This window comes from Lutra lutra, chromosome 14, assembly GCF_902655055.1.
Source record: "Lutra lutra chromosome 14, mLutLut1.2, whole genome shotgun sequence".
Taxonomy (NCBI): Eukaryota; Metazoa; Chordata; class Mammalia; order Carnivora; family Mustelidae; genus Lutra; species Lutra lutra.
Window position 1 is genome coordinate 62,705,790 of NC_062291.1, and position 19,215 is coordinate 62,725,004.

At 46.2% G+C, this 19,215-nt stretch overlaps 1 protein-coding gene across 4 annotated transcripts in view; it reads left to right on the plus strand.

The window, feature by feature from the left end:
- Positions 1–19,215, plus strand: part of WBP1L (WW domain binding protein 1 like) — a 60,977-nt gene that overhangs the window by 37,370 nt on the left and 4,392 nt on the right. For 2 of the 4 annotated variants that reach the window (XM_047702602.1, XM_047702603.1), the window contains exons 2-3: positions 7,784–7,886; positions 18,376–18,664. In XM_047702602.1, the coding sequence (XP_047558558.1) occupies positions 7,875–7,886; positions 18,376–18,664 (301 nt within the window). In that variant the 5' untranslated portion in view covers positions 7,784–7,874. The remainder of the gene's footprint in view (positions 1–7,783; positions 7,887–18,375; positions 18,665–19,215) is intronic. The other 2 variants (XM_047702601.1, XM_047702604.1) reach the window with 1 other exon arrangement.

A 19,215-nucleotide genomic window follows, 5' to 3' on the forward strand; every position in this document is an offset into this window, starting at 1 on the left:
TGAGACCATGACCTGAGCTGAAGGCAGAGGCTTTAACCCACTGAGCCACCCAGGTGCCCCTACAAAAAAATTTTTTTTTTTTTAAAGGACCTGGGACTGAAAGTGCTGCATTTTCAGAATTGGAAGATTCTAAGATAGGATAAAAAATAGCTGATTCTAAGTTAAGTTTGCTTGCTATCTTTTCTCATTTAGCCATTTCAGATTTGTCTTGTTTACGAAGCCCTTTGGTTATAGAGTATTACAAAATCAGATAGCACTCTGGTTCAGTAGATGTATAGTGCTAGAATTTGGTCTACTTTCTGGAAAGCCATTCCTGGTTCAAGACTGGAAGGAGAGTTGCTTTTGTTACTTATTTGTAGTAGCAGTCACAAAGCAAGGAGATACAAAAAAGGGGGGGGGGGGAGTCCCAAGTTGAAAAGTAATCTTAGAGTTGCAAAAATATTTTGGTATTATTCATATATCCAGCAACATTAGAGCCAACAATGAATTTGTAAGTTACTGTGTTTTAACTGTTATGCAAGGTGTACGAGGCGTGGCCTCTTCCCAAATTCTCAGTGATTGAATCTCAGGGAGAGTAGTATGAAAACAGTGTACTCAGCCGCACTAGCCTTCTTTCTTTTCCTTGAGCACACCAAGCTCATTCCTGTATCGGTATCTTTGCCTGCCCTTGACATTCCCTCTGCCTGGAACACTGTTCCCACAGTCTCCTTAATCTGGCTCCTTCTCATCATTTAGAGCTCCACTCATGTCACCTTCCCCTTCCCAGGGAGGCCTTTCCTGACTGCTCCATCTAGGGGCGCCTGGGTGGCTCAGTGGGTTAAGCTGCTGCCTTCGGCTCAGGTCATGATCTCAGGGTCCTGGGATCGAGCCCCGCATCGGGCTCTCTGCTCAGCGGGGAGCCTGCTTCCTCCTCTCTCTCTGCCTGCCTCTCTGCCTGCTTGTGATCTCTCTCTGTCAAATAAATAAATAAAATCTGACTGCTCCATCTAAAACCTTTCGTCCTATTATCCTGTTTTATATTTTCATGGAGGTTATTACTATTTTAATGTTAATTTTCAGTCTTCCCCACTTGAACATGTTTAGGATCATTTGGCATTGTTCTGTAGTTTCAAACAGTGTGCCCCTGTATGAATTTATTATTGTCTGAAAATTCCATATCTTTAATCAGCTCTGGGAAATTTTCAACTGTCTCTTTAAATATCACATCTCCTCTATATTCTTCTTCTTATTCTCATTTTCCATTTCTATGTCTTTTAATTGGTATAAGCCCTTTGCTGAGTAATTTTCTCAGATCTGTGTCCCAGTTCACCAATTCTCTCTTTAACTTCGTCCGATCTCTGTGTGACCAATCTGTTGAGTTTCTAAATTTCAATAATGATTTTTCTATACATTTTTCCCCCAATCTGCTCAGTCACTGTTTTCTTCAGTATGTTCATGTCTCATATTTTTTATTCTTTCTTTTTGGTTTCAATAATTTGATACGCACTTACATATTATAGCTTATCTGATTGTTTTATTAATTTTTTTCCAAGAGTCTTAACCTGCTGTTCGTTGAATTTCCCAAGTTTTGTTCACCATGACTTATTTCTGCATAAGTTTTTGTATTTTCTGTTGTGAGCTCATCTTCAACAGAGCTTTATTTATGGGAATCAGTACCCTGATTGAGGGTAGGTCTCCTCAGAGTTTTGTATTTCTTTTGCCAGATATCACAGGGTCATTGCAAGCCTGAAACCACTTTTTGTGTTCAATTTTTGCCTTGAGGATTTTTAGACCATGTAGTAGTACAATTCAGATCTCAAATTAGCTTATGGAAAGATCTATGGTTGTGGACTATTAAAGCAGATTTTTTTTTCTCTCAGTTCAGAGGTTTCTTATTGTCACCATGTGCCAACAGGCTAATTTTTTCCTAGCCTTCTCTGTCTTTTTGAGGGTTGTTATTGTATATGTCATTTCCAATTGTATATGTCATTTCCAATTTCCAATTTCCTTGTTTTCAGGTGGGCCCAAGAGCAATAAACAGCCTCCTTTTCCAGGGCAACTGAAAAAGCCTGATCTCATTTACCACTTTACTTTCTAGTTCCCCCCAACATTTATGAGCCCTTGGGCTTTTCCTTACTTTCTTGCTAGCTCAGCTGTGTAATTAAAAGGATATTGTTATAAAGCCACTATTTCTAGGAGTTTTGACAAAGAAGAATTTTTAAAGTTACCACCCTAGCTCTCTTGCCATGGAAGCAGGATCTCTTCTCCCAGAATCCCTTGCTCGTTACTGCAGCTATAGCATCTAGCACAGTGCCTGGCATGTGGGGAGGGATATCAATACATATTTGTTCTTTAATTTATGGAATTGGACATTTTGATTAGAAGTTGTTGCTTCTCGGGACACCAGTGGCTCAGTTGGTTAAGTATCTGCCTTTGGCTCAGGTCATGATCCCACGGTCCTGGGATCTGGGCCCCACATCAGGCTCTCTGCTCAGTGGGGAGTCTGCTTCTCCCTCTGCCACTCCCCCAACTCGTGCTCTATCTTTTCTCTCTCACTCTCTTTCTCTCAAATGAAGAAATAAAATCTTAAAGAAAGAAACTGTTCTTCTCCCTGTAGGGAAAGCGAAAAGTAGTGCTCCCAATTCATTCATACCCTGCAGCCAAGATAGTGTCCTGTGCTTTAACACCTGTGAACAATTTCAGTTTTCCTATTTTTTACTTTCAAACTTTAAAACTTCGGTGTTTTCCTAAGGACATGAAGATGCTATTGCCAGTTACTAGCAGGGTTTTCCAACCCCATAAACTGGCAAATTAAAACCATCCTTGGGGAACCATTACTGCCCAGTGTCTTTCTTTATGCTGGTGCTTGGAAAGTTCTTATACTGATTAATTGACCTTTACAGTGACTTAGCTGAGAACAGCAACTCTAAGAGATGGAAACTGTTGAGGAAAATGCTGTTGGTCCCACAGTGGATGCTGCCACAAAAGAGATGAGATGATTTTTTACATATGTGCAAAAGGTATACTCTTCATCCTTTTCTGTTGTAAAAATGTTCTTTCTAGTTCAGTGTTGGTCTTGCTTGGTTCTTCTTTGTGCCTGTGCCTTTTGTTTGAGGACCATGTGTGCCCTGTATCTCGGAACCAGTCGCTGGGAAATCTGGGCTGAAGATGCATAGCTATAACAAACGAGGCAGCTGATGGTCATTGCCACCGTCATTCTTGAGATGAGAGACCTCAGCATGAGAGCATGTGTTTCACACGGTTTCTTTATGACAAGTTCTACATTTCTAACAATTTTTCGGCTGTGCAGTTTTATGCAAATGAAAACATTGCTGGGAAGGAACTCTCCTTAAAATGCAGATCTGATCTCATCACCTCCCTGCACAGACAGGTCCCCACTTACCTAACTTCCCTACCTACTTCTTCAGCAATGTCCTTTTAGTTAAAGGGCTCTGCTTGTGCCATCTCCTTTACCTAGAATGTTCTCCCCATCCCTCTTCCTTGGTTACTAATTTTCCAACCATGTTGGCGATCTCTGTTCAAGCTTACCTTTGTCACAGAAGCTGTCTGGACCAACTTCATGACTAACTTCTGGGTCTTATCTCTTGTAAACTCTTACCAAATCGTGTGTTTTTCTCTTTCTAGTTGTAGTTTTATCTGTGTGATTACTTTATCAGTCTTTCACTAGACTGCAAGCTCCATGAGGACAGAGATCATGACCTTTGTGGCCGTTTGCCCATTGTGTTCCCCATCTGGTTCACTGCTGATATGGGGCAGGTACTCAGTAAATGTTGAAGGAAGGATTGCAGGTCTCACATTCCACACTGGGATGAAACAGCATTCTGCTTTTCAAAAAATTAGTATACGAAAAAACCACCTTTCGAGCAAAAAAGGAAGGAGCCCTGAGCATGTTGCCCGTCCTCTCTGCCAAGTAGGAGATGAAGGCTACTCTTCCCAAAAAGTCAAAGAGCTCCACAAGGGCAGGGTCCTTATCTTTTCCTTCAAAGACAAAATGTTGGTTTTGTTTGGTTTGGGGTTTTCAGGGAATTTACTGCAACTGAAGTATAAAAAGCAACTGAAGGAGTGTAACCTCAACCAAGGCAGCTAAAGCTTACTAGCAAAAGCCCAGGCTCTGGGGCCAAATGAAAGAGCTCGAAACACTCCCTAGCTGTGTGATCTTAGGCAAGTTACTCAGCCTCTCTTGGCCTCTATTCCCTGAGACTGTCCACTTCATAAGTTGCTTTCAAGTTAAGATTAGGGAATAGATGTAAGGCATTTAGAACAGTGCCTGGCATCACAGGTGCTCAGTCCACATTGGCCGCACTCTTCACTCCCAGCTTGAATAGCCGGTGTTTTGTTAAGCAAACCATTACGCACCAAGCCCTGTGCTTGTATTGGGAGTGGGGGAGATAGGTGAGGAGACAGAGCTCCTGCCCACAGGGAGAGTGCAATTCATTCTTTGGTTCACTTTCTGGAGAGGGTGTGGGAGGGATATTTACTGCCCCCTCCTCAAGACTTGGGCTGAACAACGTAATGTGTGTAAAGTGCTTGAAGATGCTTGGAGGCAAGGCAGAGAATAATCACCTTCCTAAAAGGTGCTGAGAATATTTCATATTTGAACTTTATCCATTCCATTCTCTCTGGTTGCTTTTTCTGTTCTTCATGTGTCTGGAGCAACCCACATTGTCAGTGAACTTGACTCTTCCGAAATAGTTCTAAGTGAATGCCAAGGGCTGTTTAGATGCTCTTTCATGCCCAGCAATAATGGTTCACAGTATAACATTGATATTAAGAGCTCAGAGAAGTTAAGTAACTTACCCAAGGTCACACAGTTAATTCAATAAGCCCAGTGTGAGACCTGTGCTTTAGACCCAGACTCTTGACCTGACTCTTAACCTGTGTCTTCCTCACATTGGTCTTGGAGGTCTTTGAGAGTCCTCTGGGTGATCCGGGATTAGCTCCTTCCCTACAGAGAAGGCTGGAAGAGCACCAGGCAACATTTGCACACCGCTGTTCTTTGCTGTCTCTTTGAGTGAGAGGAGACAGATTTCAGGAGCCCTTATGTTGACCCAAGGCTGCTGTGGGCGGGGATGGGAGGTGGGTAGGCTAATAAAGACTTAGGGTTGAAGGAGACATGAGAAAGCATCTTTAACTCCTCCTAGAGCCCTTGTGTCCTGGTCCTAGTTCTCTGTAGTGAAGACCAAACCCAAGAGATCCAGGGCCAAACCATAGGTTCCGGCATTTTCCTTTCCTATAAGCAGATTTCTGGAGGAACTTACCTTGGGACTCAAATCTCACTTACCCTCCTGCTCTAACATTCCTTCCTTGCTAAAGGTGCATGAGTCCACTTTTTGTCTTCCTTAACTGCCCACCTGCTTTCCTTCCTCCTGTGACAGAGAACAACAGTTTCCATCACCAAGACCATCCCAGGCAGTCTGCGTACTCTGTCGAGGGGCAGGGGAAGAAGAACAGGGGTCGAGATTTACTGGGTACAAGCGTTTGAGGAACACTGGATTAAATAATGCTTCTGGAGTTCTGTTCTCCCTAGGGAAGTGGAGGCAGAGAAGGAAAAAGAGCGGGATCCTGTGTAGACCAGACTTCCGTGCTGGGGGATGGAAAAGCCGAGAAAAAAGCTGACACCAGTAGGGTCATGAGTATACCACTTGTTTAGATTTCAAAGGCGTTCCATTCCACGCTTCACTTAGGACCAGTTGGCTGCCCTGTGTTCAGAGCCTGGACCTCATCTGGCGAATTTCCCCGAGGCAGAAGTGTCACTGGATTCTTTCATGTGTTGGAGTGTAGGCAGCACAGCCCCTTTTAGAAACTATGTGGACACTTTGAACTGTGCTCTTGAGAGTCAGTGCCAGAAGAATGGCATTTCAGGGCCTGGTAAACTTGGGAGAAACTTTCTGATGTCCTTATGAAAGCAGTGTTTTGCTCTGAAGTCGGGGAGGGTGTGTTCTAGCAAAAGAATTGAGCCCAGATCTGCTTTCTTCACGTGCACCAGGCCTCAGAGGAGACCTCCGACGGGGCAGGCCTCCCTTCTCCCGCACCCCGTCCCCCCACTGCCCGGCACCTCCTTTGTGCTTACGGTGGACGTGGGAAGGCAGAGATGGGAAGAACTCTGTTGGTAGTCTTGTGAAACCCTCACTGTCAGAGCTTTCATATGCCTTTCCCGTGTTTCCTTCTTCCCAAATCCCTTTCCACAAGGCCATAAGGCCCTTAAAGACCAGGAAACACCTGAGCCTGTGTGGCGGAAACAGGCACTGAGCCCAGGATCTGGTCTTTAGCTGTGCCCTCTACCTCGTCCTCTCTCTGACGTCAGGCACCTGAACGGTCTCTGCCCAGCCTTAGCCCTGTAGCTGGTTGCTGGAGTGCCTTGTTTATACCCTTGGCCAAGTAGACAGTGGAGTCTAAAGCAAGACCCGGAGAAGAGGAACTGACCGTGTGACTTAAGTTTCCACTGGCAGGCGTCCGCCCGGATGTACGCTGTGGGCAGGGTCAGCCTGAGTAGCAGCAAATACAATGCTGTGGTTTTAGTTTCTCTGCTGAGCAGGGTTTTTTTGTTTTTGCTCCCCCCGCCTTTCTTAACCCCAGGCTTCTTGAGGGTGCAGATAATGACTTATTCATCTTTGTATCCCACATACCCCAACACAGTGCTTGGCTCAAAGACAGCACATCCAGTAAACGGATTAGTGTTTTTGGCTTAGAATAAACGTTGAAAGCCAGATGGAGCTCTTGACTTAGAGGTCTCAGCGTATGTGGTGGGGTCCACAGTACACGTGGGGCTGAAGTTCAGGTTGGCCGGTGGGATAGCTCATTTCTTAAATGTGAAATGTCAAAAGACGTCTTCACCCCCACCCCCATCCCTCCAGGGGTGTGAATAAAATTTGGCGTACTGTGGGGGCGGTTACTCAGCAGTGCCCGTTCTGGAACTGTCCCTGACAAGGCACAGTGTGAATCCTAGGTCCAGTCAAGATCATTTGATAAACAAAAAATTATCTAGCAAATTGAGATCAGATGAGGTCAGCTGGGCAGGTCGCCCCTTTTCTTAAGAGTGAAGAATTTTGCTGGCAAGTTATCTCGGCCCTCTTTGGAATCACACTGTAATTCACCTTGAACAGTGTGTGTTTTGAAGGACAGGAAGACTGACTCGATGCTAATCCTAGAATATGTACTGCGTTAATTGTTCCAGGAACTTTCACAGAAAAGCTGGTTTTATTTAAAATGTACTGCTAATTACACGGGAACCAGCATCTTTTTACCGGCTGAGTGGAACACCGGGACATGGAGTGTTTCTGCTTGGACATAAAGAAAGTGAGGCATCTGTTTCCTGTCTGAGGAAAACTTTGCTCTTACCAGTCTTTGTGTGTGGGATCCTCTTCCCCCTTTAATGAACGTTTGTTGTTTTCTTCAATCTGCTGTTGTTTTGGGTTCAATTTTTTTTTTTTCCTTCACAGAATGAACATTGGTTTGGACCGTCTTGGTGGAGGGTGGGCAGATAACCAGCAGGAAAGGGATGAGAGGAAAAGTGGCATTTAAAAGCTATAGTTTTGGGTACCTGGGTGGCTCAGTTGGTTAAGCGACTGCTTTTGGCCTAGGTCACCATCCTTGAGTTCTGGGATCAAGTCCCGCGTCAGGCTCCCAGCTCCACGGGGAGTCTGCTTCTCCCTCTGACCTTCTCCCCTCTCATGCTCTCTCTCACTCTCTCTATCTCTCAAATAAATAAAGAAAATCTTTTAAAAACATAATAAAAGCCATAGTTTCATATGCTAATTTTTTATTTTTATTATTTTTTTTTAAGGATAAGGAAACCTGTGTGGGTACCAACAATCAGAGCTACATTTGTGACACAGGACACTGCTGTGGACAGTCTCAGTGCTGCAACTACTACTATGAACTCTGGTGTAAGTCCTTGCCCCCCCGGGGGTCTCGGCACCCCAGGGACCTACCGGTTACTGGCTCTGCTCATTGGGAAGCAGTGGGTTGGGCACCTTTTCTCCTCCCCGGGACAGTGTTGTGAGTCAAATCTGTTGCTGGGTCTGGAAGCAGCTGCTCTGTAGAGAAGGAGTGTTCATGGGCTAAAGACTGAAGAATATGGGGGTGCCTGGGTGGCTCAGTGGGTTAAAGCCTCTGCCTTCGGCTCCGGTCATGATCCCAGGGTCCTGGGATCGAACCCCACATCAGGCTCTCTCCTTAGCAGGGAGCCTGCTTCCTCCTCTTCTGTCTCTCTCTGCCTGCCTCTCTGCCTACTTATGATCTCTGTCTGTCAAATAAATAAATAAAATCTTAAAAAAAATGTGGGGGGTGTCTAGAGAATATGGTCTGAGCCTTCTGAAGAGGCTGTGGTTACCCTCTCTGCTGAAGAAGCTCCTGCCTGGGCTTTCCTCTGATGCCCCCTCCAGTGTGTGCTGAGCAGTGACAACTCACATCCTTCCCTGGGCCAGCCCAGACACCCAGGCTTTGCCATCTTTGCAAAGAGAGGTCATAGCAACCAAGCCACTGTGAATGCCAGGCTAGTCTTTGTAGATAGCCGTAATGCCATTTTCTTGTAAGAACATTAAGGCTTCCAGAATTCCCTACAGAGCATCAAGGCGCTGCCTCTGTTTCTGGTCCCTGTCAGAGGGATCACCTTCCCCTGTGTCCCTGCTCACGGAGCCCTCCTGGAGCGAGGGAGACTGTAGAGGTTTAGCCCCCTCTGTCTCTTCCCCAGAGCTCAAGCTGACATGTCTGGAGGTTTGCTTCTCCGGTGTATCTCCCTCTGTTACTCTCAGCTAACTGCTGTGTGGAAAGGGTCCTCATCTCACCACTGGTTTGGTTGAGGACATGAATGTGCACCTTCAGACTTGCACAAGGGTGATGACATCAGCACAATCTTCAGGGAGCCAGCCAGGTTCAAGGAATTCACTAACTTGCTTTGTACTCGAATCTTCTCGAAGCTTGGATGAGACACTACAGAATGCTGGACAAAGAATGGGAGGACAGGAGAATCCTTAGGTCAGAGAGTCCCTAGATGACCAGCAGCACACTGGTTCTCACACCTGTCTGTAGAGAGGAGAAATGGTAGCCTCTTTCCCTAGATAGTTCTAAGCCCTCATCACTCCCTCCATTTGGAAACAAACTGGGCTGGTTTGTCAAAATGTGTCTTTCCTGGCCCTGTCATCCTTTTCCTTTCTCCCCTTTTTCTCTCTGATCTCCCCACTCCCTGCACACTGGTGATGTGGTCAGTAGGCAGCTGGAAGGGCTATTGTTTGGTATGGAAAGGAAATTAGACTCTCGGCTGGACAGTCTGTCCCTCTGACTGTAAATGTATCTTGTAGCCAGTGGGAGTGGTTCCTCCAAAAAGGACCCCTCCTCCCCCTTATCCTTCCCTTTCGAGGACTGAGGACTGGCTCGTCTGCCTTTCCAAGGAATCCAGGGGCAGTCAAGTGTACAGTCCCTTTGCAAGGAGAAGACAGGGCTTGGGGTATCTATACCAGTCCTCCGTGAATGTAAGCAACGCAGGATTGTTGCTGTTTTAGAAGCGATCGGGCGGAGGGACTTCCTAGAGGACACAAAGTGCCAAGCAGGTGAACAGACTGTGTTTAAATGTTTTTAAATGCAGATAACGGCAGGGCTCCAATTCTCCCTCCCACCCCTTGTTAAAACAAAAGTCGAAGCTGGGCTGCCTGAAAGCCACAGAGCTGCGGTTGGTTTTTCTGGGGCCCAGCCCAGGCGGCATCAGTTGCAGAAACATGGTGTTGCGGATGGCCTCGTTTCAGATTGACAGAGCCTCCTGGGCTTTTGGCAGAGGCTCAGTAGCCACCAGAATTGGGTCACCGTCGCCGGGGCAGGGGCAGGGTGGGGCAGCAGGGCCCGGCAGCGGGGCCTGGGAGACCCAAATGGCAGGGAGGCGGCCTGGGAACCAGGCATTTCACCCAAGGGCTTAAGGAAAGCCAGAGGAGGAGCTGTTGGGTGGCTAATTCTCTCTCTGGTTGTGGTCACTCAGGGAAAGGAGGAGGCCAGAGAACAGAGTCTGGATGAGGAGGAAAGACTCGCCATTCTGTGAGGTGGCCCATGCTTTCCAAGTTCTGGAGGGACGGACATTGTCAAAGCAAAACTGTCCTCACTGGTGCCCAGAAATGGGTTCTTGGTCAGGAGATGCCCAGCAAGTGTTCCACCCCACCCCCTGTAATTCTTTAGTTTTCCTCCTCCTCAGGGTCTTGACCTCTGCCTGATGTATGGATAGGAGGGAAGATGAGTGTTGGGATAAGCCCCTTCAGTTCTCTTTTTGAAGATTTTATTTATTTATTTGACAGACAGAGATCACAAGTAGGCAGAGAGGCAGGCAGAGAGAGAGGGGAAAGCAGGCTCCCCACTGAGCAGAGAGCCCGATGTCGGGCTCGATCCCAGGACCCTGGGATCATGACCTGAGCAGAAGGCAGAGTCTTTAACCCACTGAGCCACCCAGGCGCCCTAGCCCCTTCAGTTCTTATCAGAACTGAATTTTGGTCACTTTGAACCCATTTCCCTCAAATTGTCTCTAAACTTTGCCTGACATGTGAAAATAATGGGCTTTGCGTTATTCTTTTTGTTTCTTTCCTTTGGAAGAAAAAAAGTATCTGCCAGGAAATCCTTGGCAGAGTTTCTGTCAGAGTACCTCTTTAACCACAGTTGCCTACAGAGATGGCCTCAGGGGATAAAGGCAAAAAAGGCGTTTCCACCAACCTGCTCACCTCTATGGCGCTGAGTCTTCTGTAGACCAAGGACTTTCTCACACGTGCATGCACATGCACACACACCACTCCCTTTCTCCATGTCTTTTTAGTCATAACCAATGCAGTAGTCATTCCCAGCCCTCCGTCAGATGGGAAGCAAAGGTCCTGCTTTATCACTGAGGCTGTCAGAGCTGGTCATCATCATTACTGTTATCCCATACATTTTTTTAATTTTTAAAATTTTTAAAAAGATTTTATTTATTTATTTGACAGAGAGAGAGAAATCACAAGTAGGCAGAGAGGCAGGCAGAGAGAGAGGGGAAAGCAGGCTCCCACTGAGCAGAGAGCCCGATGTGGGGCTTGATCCTAGGACCCTGAGATCATGACCCGAGCCAAAGGCAGAGGCTTAACCCACTGAGCCACTCAGGCACCCCTATCCCAGACATTTTTATGGCACTTGTCCTTTAATTCATTATTCAATCATTTATTCATTCAGTAAACCCTTATTCCAGGGGTTCTCAAAATTTGGCAAGCCTCTGAATTTCCTGGAGGGCTTATTAAAACACGGATCTCTGGGTCCTATTCCCAGTTTTTTATTCAGTAGGTCTGAGGTGGACCTATGAATTTGCGGTTCTGAAAAACTCCTGCTTGAGGCTGTGACCCCTTCTGTGTTCGTAACTGTAGAGAGGCATAATCCTTGCCATCAACAGGGAGTCTCCTAGCAGAGAGAGGAGATAAGACAAGATGCCCCACTGGTGAGAAAAAGCAGAGAGTGAAATATATGCACCAGAACTTCTATGAATGTTCAGAAGGACAGTTTGCTTTGGCTAGGCAGGGTTCAGGCAGGCTGCATGGAAGAGGTGGCATTTGAAGTGGGCGCTAAAGGGTGGATAGGATTTAAACATGGGAATAAGGGTAGACTGGTTTCACAGGCAAGGGAACCCGGTAGGCCAGGGCCCCACGGGAAAGAACAGAGTGTGCATGATGTTGACCTTTCCCCTGGGGCCACGGGGCTTGTCTGGGAAAGAATGGGAGATGAGGGTACTAATGCGCTTGGAACTCTGTTACATGCGAGACACCAAGAAAGGTCTTCGTGCACATCAAGAACAAACCTGTGAGGTATGCCTGTCACCTCCGTGTGTCAGGCCCGGGGGCGTGAAGGAACTGTTCACCTGGGTGCAGCTGACGGATTGGGTCAGCGCGCCTCACTCCAAAGCAACCCCCTCCAGCACTCTATGTGTCAGACTGAGGGGGTGACGGGCCCTGGTCGTGGAGGGTCTCCATTGTGTGTGTTTGATTCCCATCTGAGGATGCCCCTCATGGAACAGGCTGAGCAAAGATGAAAACCACAATTGAGAGAGGCCACCAACATGTTCAGGCCAAAGAACCTGAACCTGGATCTCCCAATTCTCATCCTAGGAGTCTTTCTACTCACCAACTACATTGTGCAGGGAGAGCTCGGAGCTGGGAATTTCTGCTCCTGAGATCATTTGAGGGACCTTCGCTCGGGCATCAGTTTTCCCTTGTTTGGGCCTTAGTTGGGGAGAAGGGAGTGTTTCTGGGCAGTAGAATTCCCCTGAGGTGGCATGAAACAGACTGTGAACAAATTCATTCGAGACTGCCCTGCTTGTTTTCACCTGCTAACTTTTCCTTTTTAGCTTATCCTAAGATGTCCATTGTTGAGTTGCTCATAACAAAAGCTCAGAGCATTTGCCACCCTTAGCAGAGTGGAAAGTGGAAGGCTGGGGCCTTCTTCTAAGCTGTGATTGGACCTCTGTTCCTGTAATTCCAGGCTTCTCTGGACAAGGATAGGTTGATCAGTAGCACTCGGGCTGGTTTTCCAATGAATTTAGCAAAGAACAGAACCTAGAAGCGGACTTGGACTTGTTTCTCATCCTTGCTTTTTTAATGGAGTATTTTTGGGGAGAATTTAAAGAGAAATGGAAAAAAAACCCTTCCCATCTGTGGTCACACCTGTAACAACAGTAGTAATAACAGTCCAGGAAACTTACCATATGCCAGGTGTGGTTCTGAGTATTAACTCCTTTGGACCTCACAACGACTAGTAAGGTAGAAATCATTATTCTCCCTGTTTTACAGTTGAGGGAAGTGAAAACAAAATGACCAAGGTCACAAAGCTAGGCAGTGGTTTTGTGAGCTGCGATCTGAACCAGGTCACTGCCTCTTCTCTTTGATAATCTACAGTCGTGCTTCTAAGAAGCTTGTCCAGTCTTTGAGATGAACTTGTAAGCCTTTCGTGGCTTCTTTTCCCGAATTCAGGCCTTTTCCATAGTGGCAATGGTAGAAGCTCCTCTAAGCGCTGCAAGATGCCAGGGAGGTCACCCGCCATCCTGTGGGGTAGAAGGAGAGCTAATTCACAGTGTGCTTTGGCTTCCTAATGAGGAATTTCCTGCCCATTTGGGGAGTGGTATTTTCCCAAGTTTATAGTGAACTCAGGGCACATGACTCAGTTCCTACAGTGGGCTGTGATTGTTTTTCAAAACATGTTTTCTATTTTGCTTAGCATGACAAATGCTCCCCACCATGAGGTCACAACGTTCAAAGTTGTCATTGGGAAATGTAATCTCTGGGTAGGTGTGTGTTTGGGGAAGAAGAGGGTGTGCTTTTGTGTGTCTCTTTCATTAGGTTTTTCTTTTTTAAACTTAGTTCCTTGTTTGTAAGATCTAGGGAAAAGATCAAAAGTTTGTAGGATTCCATAGGGGGCTAGTCTGGATATTATTCCTTTTAAACTTGGTGGGACCCTACTTTGACTAAAATGGTTTTCAAGAGAGTCCATTTTGTGGGGACCCAGACGAGAATGCTTTCTGCCTTTCCACATTAACTCCATCAAGTGGGATCAACTCATTAAGGGTCTTTTCTGGCCTGTGCTAACACTCTATCTTGCCACTGGGCCCATTCTTTTTCCAAGTTAGTTTTCCCTCAGTTTTGATCCACACAAATAAGCTTTTGTTGTAGTATATTAGAAATGAAGGAATTACAGGACTCCTGGGTGGCGCAGTGGGTTAAGCATTTGTCTTTGGCTCATGTCATGATCTTAGGGTGCTAGGATCAAGTTCCAGGTCAGGCTCCTTGCTCAGCAGGGAGCCTGCTTCTCCCTCTGCCTGTCGCTCTCCCTGCTGGTGTGCCCTCTCTCTCTGACAAATAAATAAAATCTTAAAAAAAAAAAAAAAAAAGGGAAATTAGGGGCACCTGGCTGACTCAGTCGGAAGAGCATGTGACCCTTGATCACAAGGTCGTGAGTTTGAGCCCCACATTAGGTGTAGAGGTTAGATTACATAAATAAATAAATCAATGAAAACTTAAGAAAAAAAAAAGAAATTAGAACTTAGTTTGAGACTTAGATAAATATAACATCATACAACTGGCACATAGTGGGGAGAGTTTTTCTACCCATAATACTGTGTTAAAAAGTAAGGTGGTGGAGTTTCAGTGAACACATGAGTGGTTCTCTTAGCTATGACTAAGGCAGTCTTGCCAAGGGTGTGTATTCCAGTTGTCTCATTTCTTCCCCCAGTCTCTTTCTGCCCTGCCTAATTTTTCCTTTAAAAAAAAAAAAAAAACCTCTCTTTTTCTATTATACTTCCAGTTCAGTGGATCTCAGCCTTTTTTCTGGAACAAGAATTCCCTTAAAACTCTTATGAATGCTTCAATCCTTTCCCCCAGAAAAGCCTATAAAGACACCGTGTTAGTCAGGATAGGTTATAGGTCAAGCTTAGTGACAAAGAAGTCCAACTGAGTGGCCAGAAACAACGTGTTTACTTCTCACACTCTATGTCCATTGCAGGTTGGATGGGAACTTGGTTCCCACCTTATCATCCCGATGCCAGACTGATCCCGAAGTCTGTGTCTGGAATAATGCTGACTGTCACGGTAGAAGGAGGACTAAAGGAAGGAAGGTCTTACATAAACAAGAGATATCCCGGTCTCTAAGTGACAGAAGTCACTTCCAACCCTTGTTCGTTAGTTAGAACCAATCCCGAAGCTGTGCCCAATCATAAGGGAGCCATGAAGGTCAAGCCTATCCAAATGCCCAGAAGGGGAAAACCAGAAATATGTGGCCAACATGAGAATTAGTACCTGAGCTTTTTCTCGTTAAAATTGTGTGTTTATTTATTTATTTTTAAAAGATTTTATTTATTCATTTGACAGACAGAGATCACAAGTAGGCAGAGAGGCAGGCAGTGGGGGGAGGGGAACAGGTTCCCCGCTGAGCAGAGACCCGATATGGGGCTCTATCCCAGGACCCTGGGATCATGACCTGAGTCTAAGGCAGAGGCTTAACCCACTGAGCCACCCAGGCGCCCCAAAAGTGCTTGTTTAAAAAGAAAATCCCGCCTGGCTGGCTCTGTCGGGAGAGCAGTGCCACTCTCAATCACGGGGTTGTGAGTTTGAGACCCATGTTGGGGGTAGAGTTTACTTAAAAACAAACAAAAACCCCAAACAAACAAAAACAACAACAAAACGTTAAAAAAAGAGAAGAAAATCATGTTATAAAAGAAATATTGCCCCTCGATCGCTTATCTTGCAGCATAAAAGTTAAAAGTTGGCTTACCTTTAGGTAAGAAACTACTGAAAAAATGACTTGGGAGGTAAAAACTAGTCGAGTCAGATGCAGTCATCTCTCGGGAGAATGTACTTTTTTGAATTTGAACACGACAGAGGTACGAAGGATTGTGAGATTATGCTGGGCAAGTGAGAGAAATGCAGGACCATGGAAGAGTGGTGAGCCCAGAACCACTTAGACAGGACTCTCAGATAGATCTGGAGCCGGGCGCAGCGTGCTTCTCTGTGCTGTCTGCTACAGGACAGCAACAGGGAGCCACTTGGCTCCCAGAGCTCCTTTCTGGCCTCAGCCCCACTTCGGAGGGCCTCTGTGACAGTATTTATCTAGTCCTCAGTCAGCCAGCAGCCACAGGAGAGAAATGTCGGTGAAATTAAGCAAAGGTCCACAGCGAATCTGGTAAGAACCACAAGGGAAACTTCTGACTTCAACTTAACATACATGTTCTCTGGTCAGATCTTATTATTTTTTTTTCCCAAGATTTTATCTTTAAGTCACCTCTATACCCTATGTGGGTCTCAAACCCATAACCCTGAGACCTAGGGTCACCTAGGCTCTACTGACTGAACCAGCCAGGAACTGGGGTTTTTCTGTCTGCCAAGGGATAAAGGGACGAAATCTGCTGCCTGTCCTCTTGTTGCCAGGCCTCTGCAGAAGGTTCCAGTGCACACTGACACGGGCTTAGAGCAGTCAGGAGCCCTACAGTGGCGTTGCCAGCCTGCCAGGGCCAGACGGCTGCACTGCCATCCCGTCTCATTCTGTAGAGGTGGCTTTGTGGGGAGAGTCTCCAGGGACACCCCTGGGGGACAGAAAAAGCCATTGCCCGAGCCCACACCCTAAATGTCAGTGCGATCTTTTAGAATATTGTATTCTGGTACTAACAGAAAAAAAAAAATCAGAGGACTATTCCTGTATAAGGCTGTGTGAGGGAAGTGTGGATTTGGTTTGGTTTTGTTTTTTAAGTAAGCTTTACACCCAATGTGGGCTTGAACTCAAAACCCCAAGATCAAGAGTCACATGCCCCACCGACTGAGCCAGCCAGGTGTCCTGGGGCTTTTTCTCCTTTTTAAAAAAATGATCTTGACATTTGATTGACAAAATGATTCTGACAAGAGACACGTGGAAATACTTGAATTCTAACCACAAATTTATAATTACAAAGCAGATAGTAAAAAAAATACATGTAGCATTGGTAATGGGAAAAAAATTGAAGTTATTCAGGAGTAGAGAACAAATGAGCAACTATCTGTTCTCACTTAGTAAAACTCACCTTAAAATTATTCCTCAGATAAATTTTTTATTGAGAAAAAAAGGATTCTTTTTATTTCAAAGAAGTATATGTTCATCTTAGAAAAATTAGAAATGGGGGTGCCTGAGTGGCTCAGTTGGTTAAGCATCTGCCTTCGGCTAAGGTCATGATCCCAAAGTCCTGGGATCAAGTCCCTCCTTGAACTCCCTGCTCAGCGGGGAGCCTGCTTCTCTCTCTTTCTCTGTTAAATAAAATAAAATAAAATAAAATAAAAAGAAATGCAGATTAGGAAAAAAAAGGGATCTGGTACAGAAACTCTACTGTTCTGTCTTACGGGAATAGCCCCATGATTAACTTCCTAACCATCCCTCTAGATGTTTATGTATGCTTTTTTTTTTTAAGAAAAAAAAGTAGGATTATATTTTATACTGTTTTGTAATTTGCTTTTTTCATTCTAATACTAGAGACATCTTTATATGTCAGAAGTAGTATTCTGTGAATATTTTTTTTTTAAGATTTTATTTATTTATTTGACAGAGAGAGATCACAAGTAGGCAGCGAGACAGGCAGAGAGAGAGAGGAGGAAGCAGGCTCGATTGAGCAGAGAGCCCGATGTGGGGCTCGATCCCAGGACCCTGGGATCATGACCTGAGCCGAAGGCAGAGGCTTTAACCCACTGAGCCACCCAGGCGCCCCTAAAGATTTTATTTATTTAATTCAGAGACAGCGAGAGAGGGAACACAAGCAGGGGCAGTGGGAGAGCAGGAAGCAGGCTTCCTGCTCAGCAGAGAGCCCGATGTGAGGCTCGATCCCAGGACCCTGAGATCATGACCTGAGCCACCCAGGCGCCCCTAGTCATAGGTATTTTTAAGTTTGATTTAGTTTGTTTCCAGTTTTATAATTTGAAGGCAGAACGTGAAATTTTTCATAATCCCACTATTTAAAGATAAATCACTATTTTTTGTGTTTTTCCTTCCAGCCTCTTCCATATGTATATGTATGTATTTTTTAACAGCAGAATTGCTCATTGATTTAAGAAAATTTTAAAGGATTTTTTGCTTACAATTGAAGATTGGAGCAGGGGTCTTGTATTGGGGTCTGTCAAGATTCTCTGAGTATGATCCAAGAACACAGTGGGAAATGAGAAAAAAATAATCTGCCTGCAGAAGAGAGGGCTGTGGGCCTTCTCCCCTGTTCCCTTACCTACCCCTCTCTGGAGCAAGAAGGAAGAGGGGCAGCCTGCTAATGGCCCTGAGTCTAATGAAATCACAGCCCAAAGGGAGGTGGGAGTGTTATTTGCAACTGCAGGAGATGGAATTGTACCAGATTATATCATGAGCGGAGGAAGTCATTTACACTCTCTAGGGAAGAGATGGACCTGAGGCAATTAGAATTTTTCCACCTGTAACTTGAGTGACTCTTGGGTTATACCAGTGTACGTGGTAGAGAAGAACCCATGATCTTTTTGGTGATATCAAGAGAACCCTAAGAATTCCTTTATCAGGAGACCCCATAAGGCCCCTTGCATTTGCTAATCTGCTGGGATTTTGAGGGACCCTTTGCTTTTGGTGAGCAGACTGGGGTAGCAGCAGAAAGCAAGGCTGGGAGCTGGCCTTAAGGTCTTGAGCAGGGCTTGGGGGAGGGGTGGGAGATGGGTAACCAGAAAGCCAGAATCATTATCTCAGAGATCCCTTAAGAGAGGACGAAGATGTTGTCCTAAAAGGTGAGCATATTTAATGCTCGCCAAACCTGAAACCTAGGTTCCGTGGCGTTGGGGAGGGGCCTCCTGCCCTCTCCCATCCCATCTTTCACTCGGGCACGAACATTTCTAGAAACTGAACACGGGTTCCAAATGTGGCTTCACCCAGGGAGGCCTGACAGTGCCAGCTTTGACCAGGTGGGCGCCATCTGGGGACTGCTGTGTTGGGAAAGCCGCTGCTCTGGGTGGTGCTCACGGCGCCTGTGTGCCTCTCTGCCTCGCCTCCCTGCCCCCAGGGTTCTGGCTGGTGTGGACCATCATCATCATCCTGAGCTGCTGCTGCGTGTGCCACCACCGCCGAGCCAAGCATCGCCTTCAGGCCCAGCAGCGGCAGCATGAAATCAACCTGATTGCCTACCGGGAAGCCCACAATTACTCAGCGCTGCCCTTTTATTTCAGTACGTATACCCAAAGCCACCAGACCGTGGGCCCCCCAGGCCCCCTCGCCCAGCGTAGTGCGGAGTCGCGCAGGTCGGGGAGTCAAGGGGCGCTCACCTGTAGCACAGAGGAGCTGGTGCTGTGGGCAGGGCAGCCTGAAGCCACTGGGCTGTTCAGCCCCACCCTGGCTGGGTGTCTGATGCTTTAGCTGATGCTTTCCTTAAGGCAGGTGGTCAGATGATGTACGATGTGAGTGAACCAAGACTTAGATGCCTGTGGCCTGAAATTCTCCCATTTTACTTAGTGCCCTGTGACATCCCTGAGCAAAAGCTCCCATGAAAGGGGCAGGAGGTGGGGGGGTCATGCTGGCATGTCCCGGGAACCGAGAAACTTCAGCGACTCCCTGAAGGACACTCACCTGACTTCCCTGAGGGTTCCTTACACATGACCCTCAAAGGGTCCAGGGAGGTCCATCTTATCCTAAAACCATTCTGCCATGTGTTCTACAGAATAAAGTGCTCACAGGTCTGGAATTCCACATCTAGAAGGGTTTTAAGTGTTTAGCTTGTGC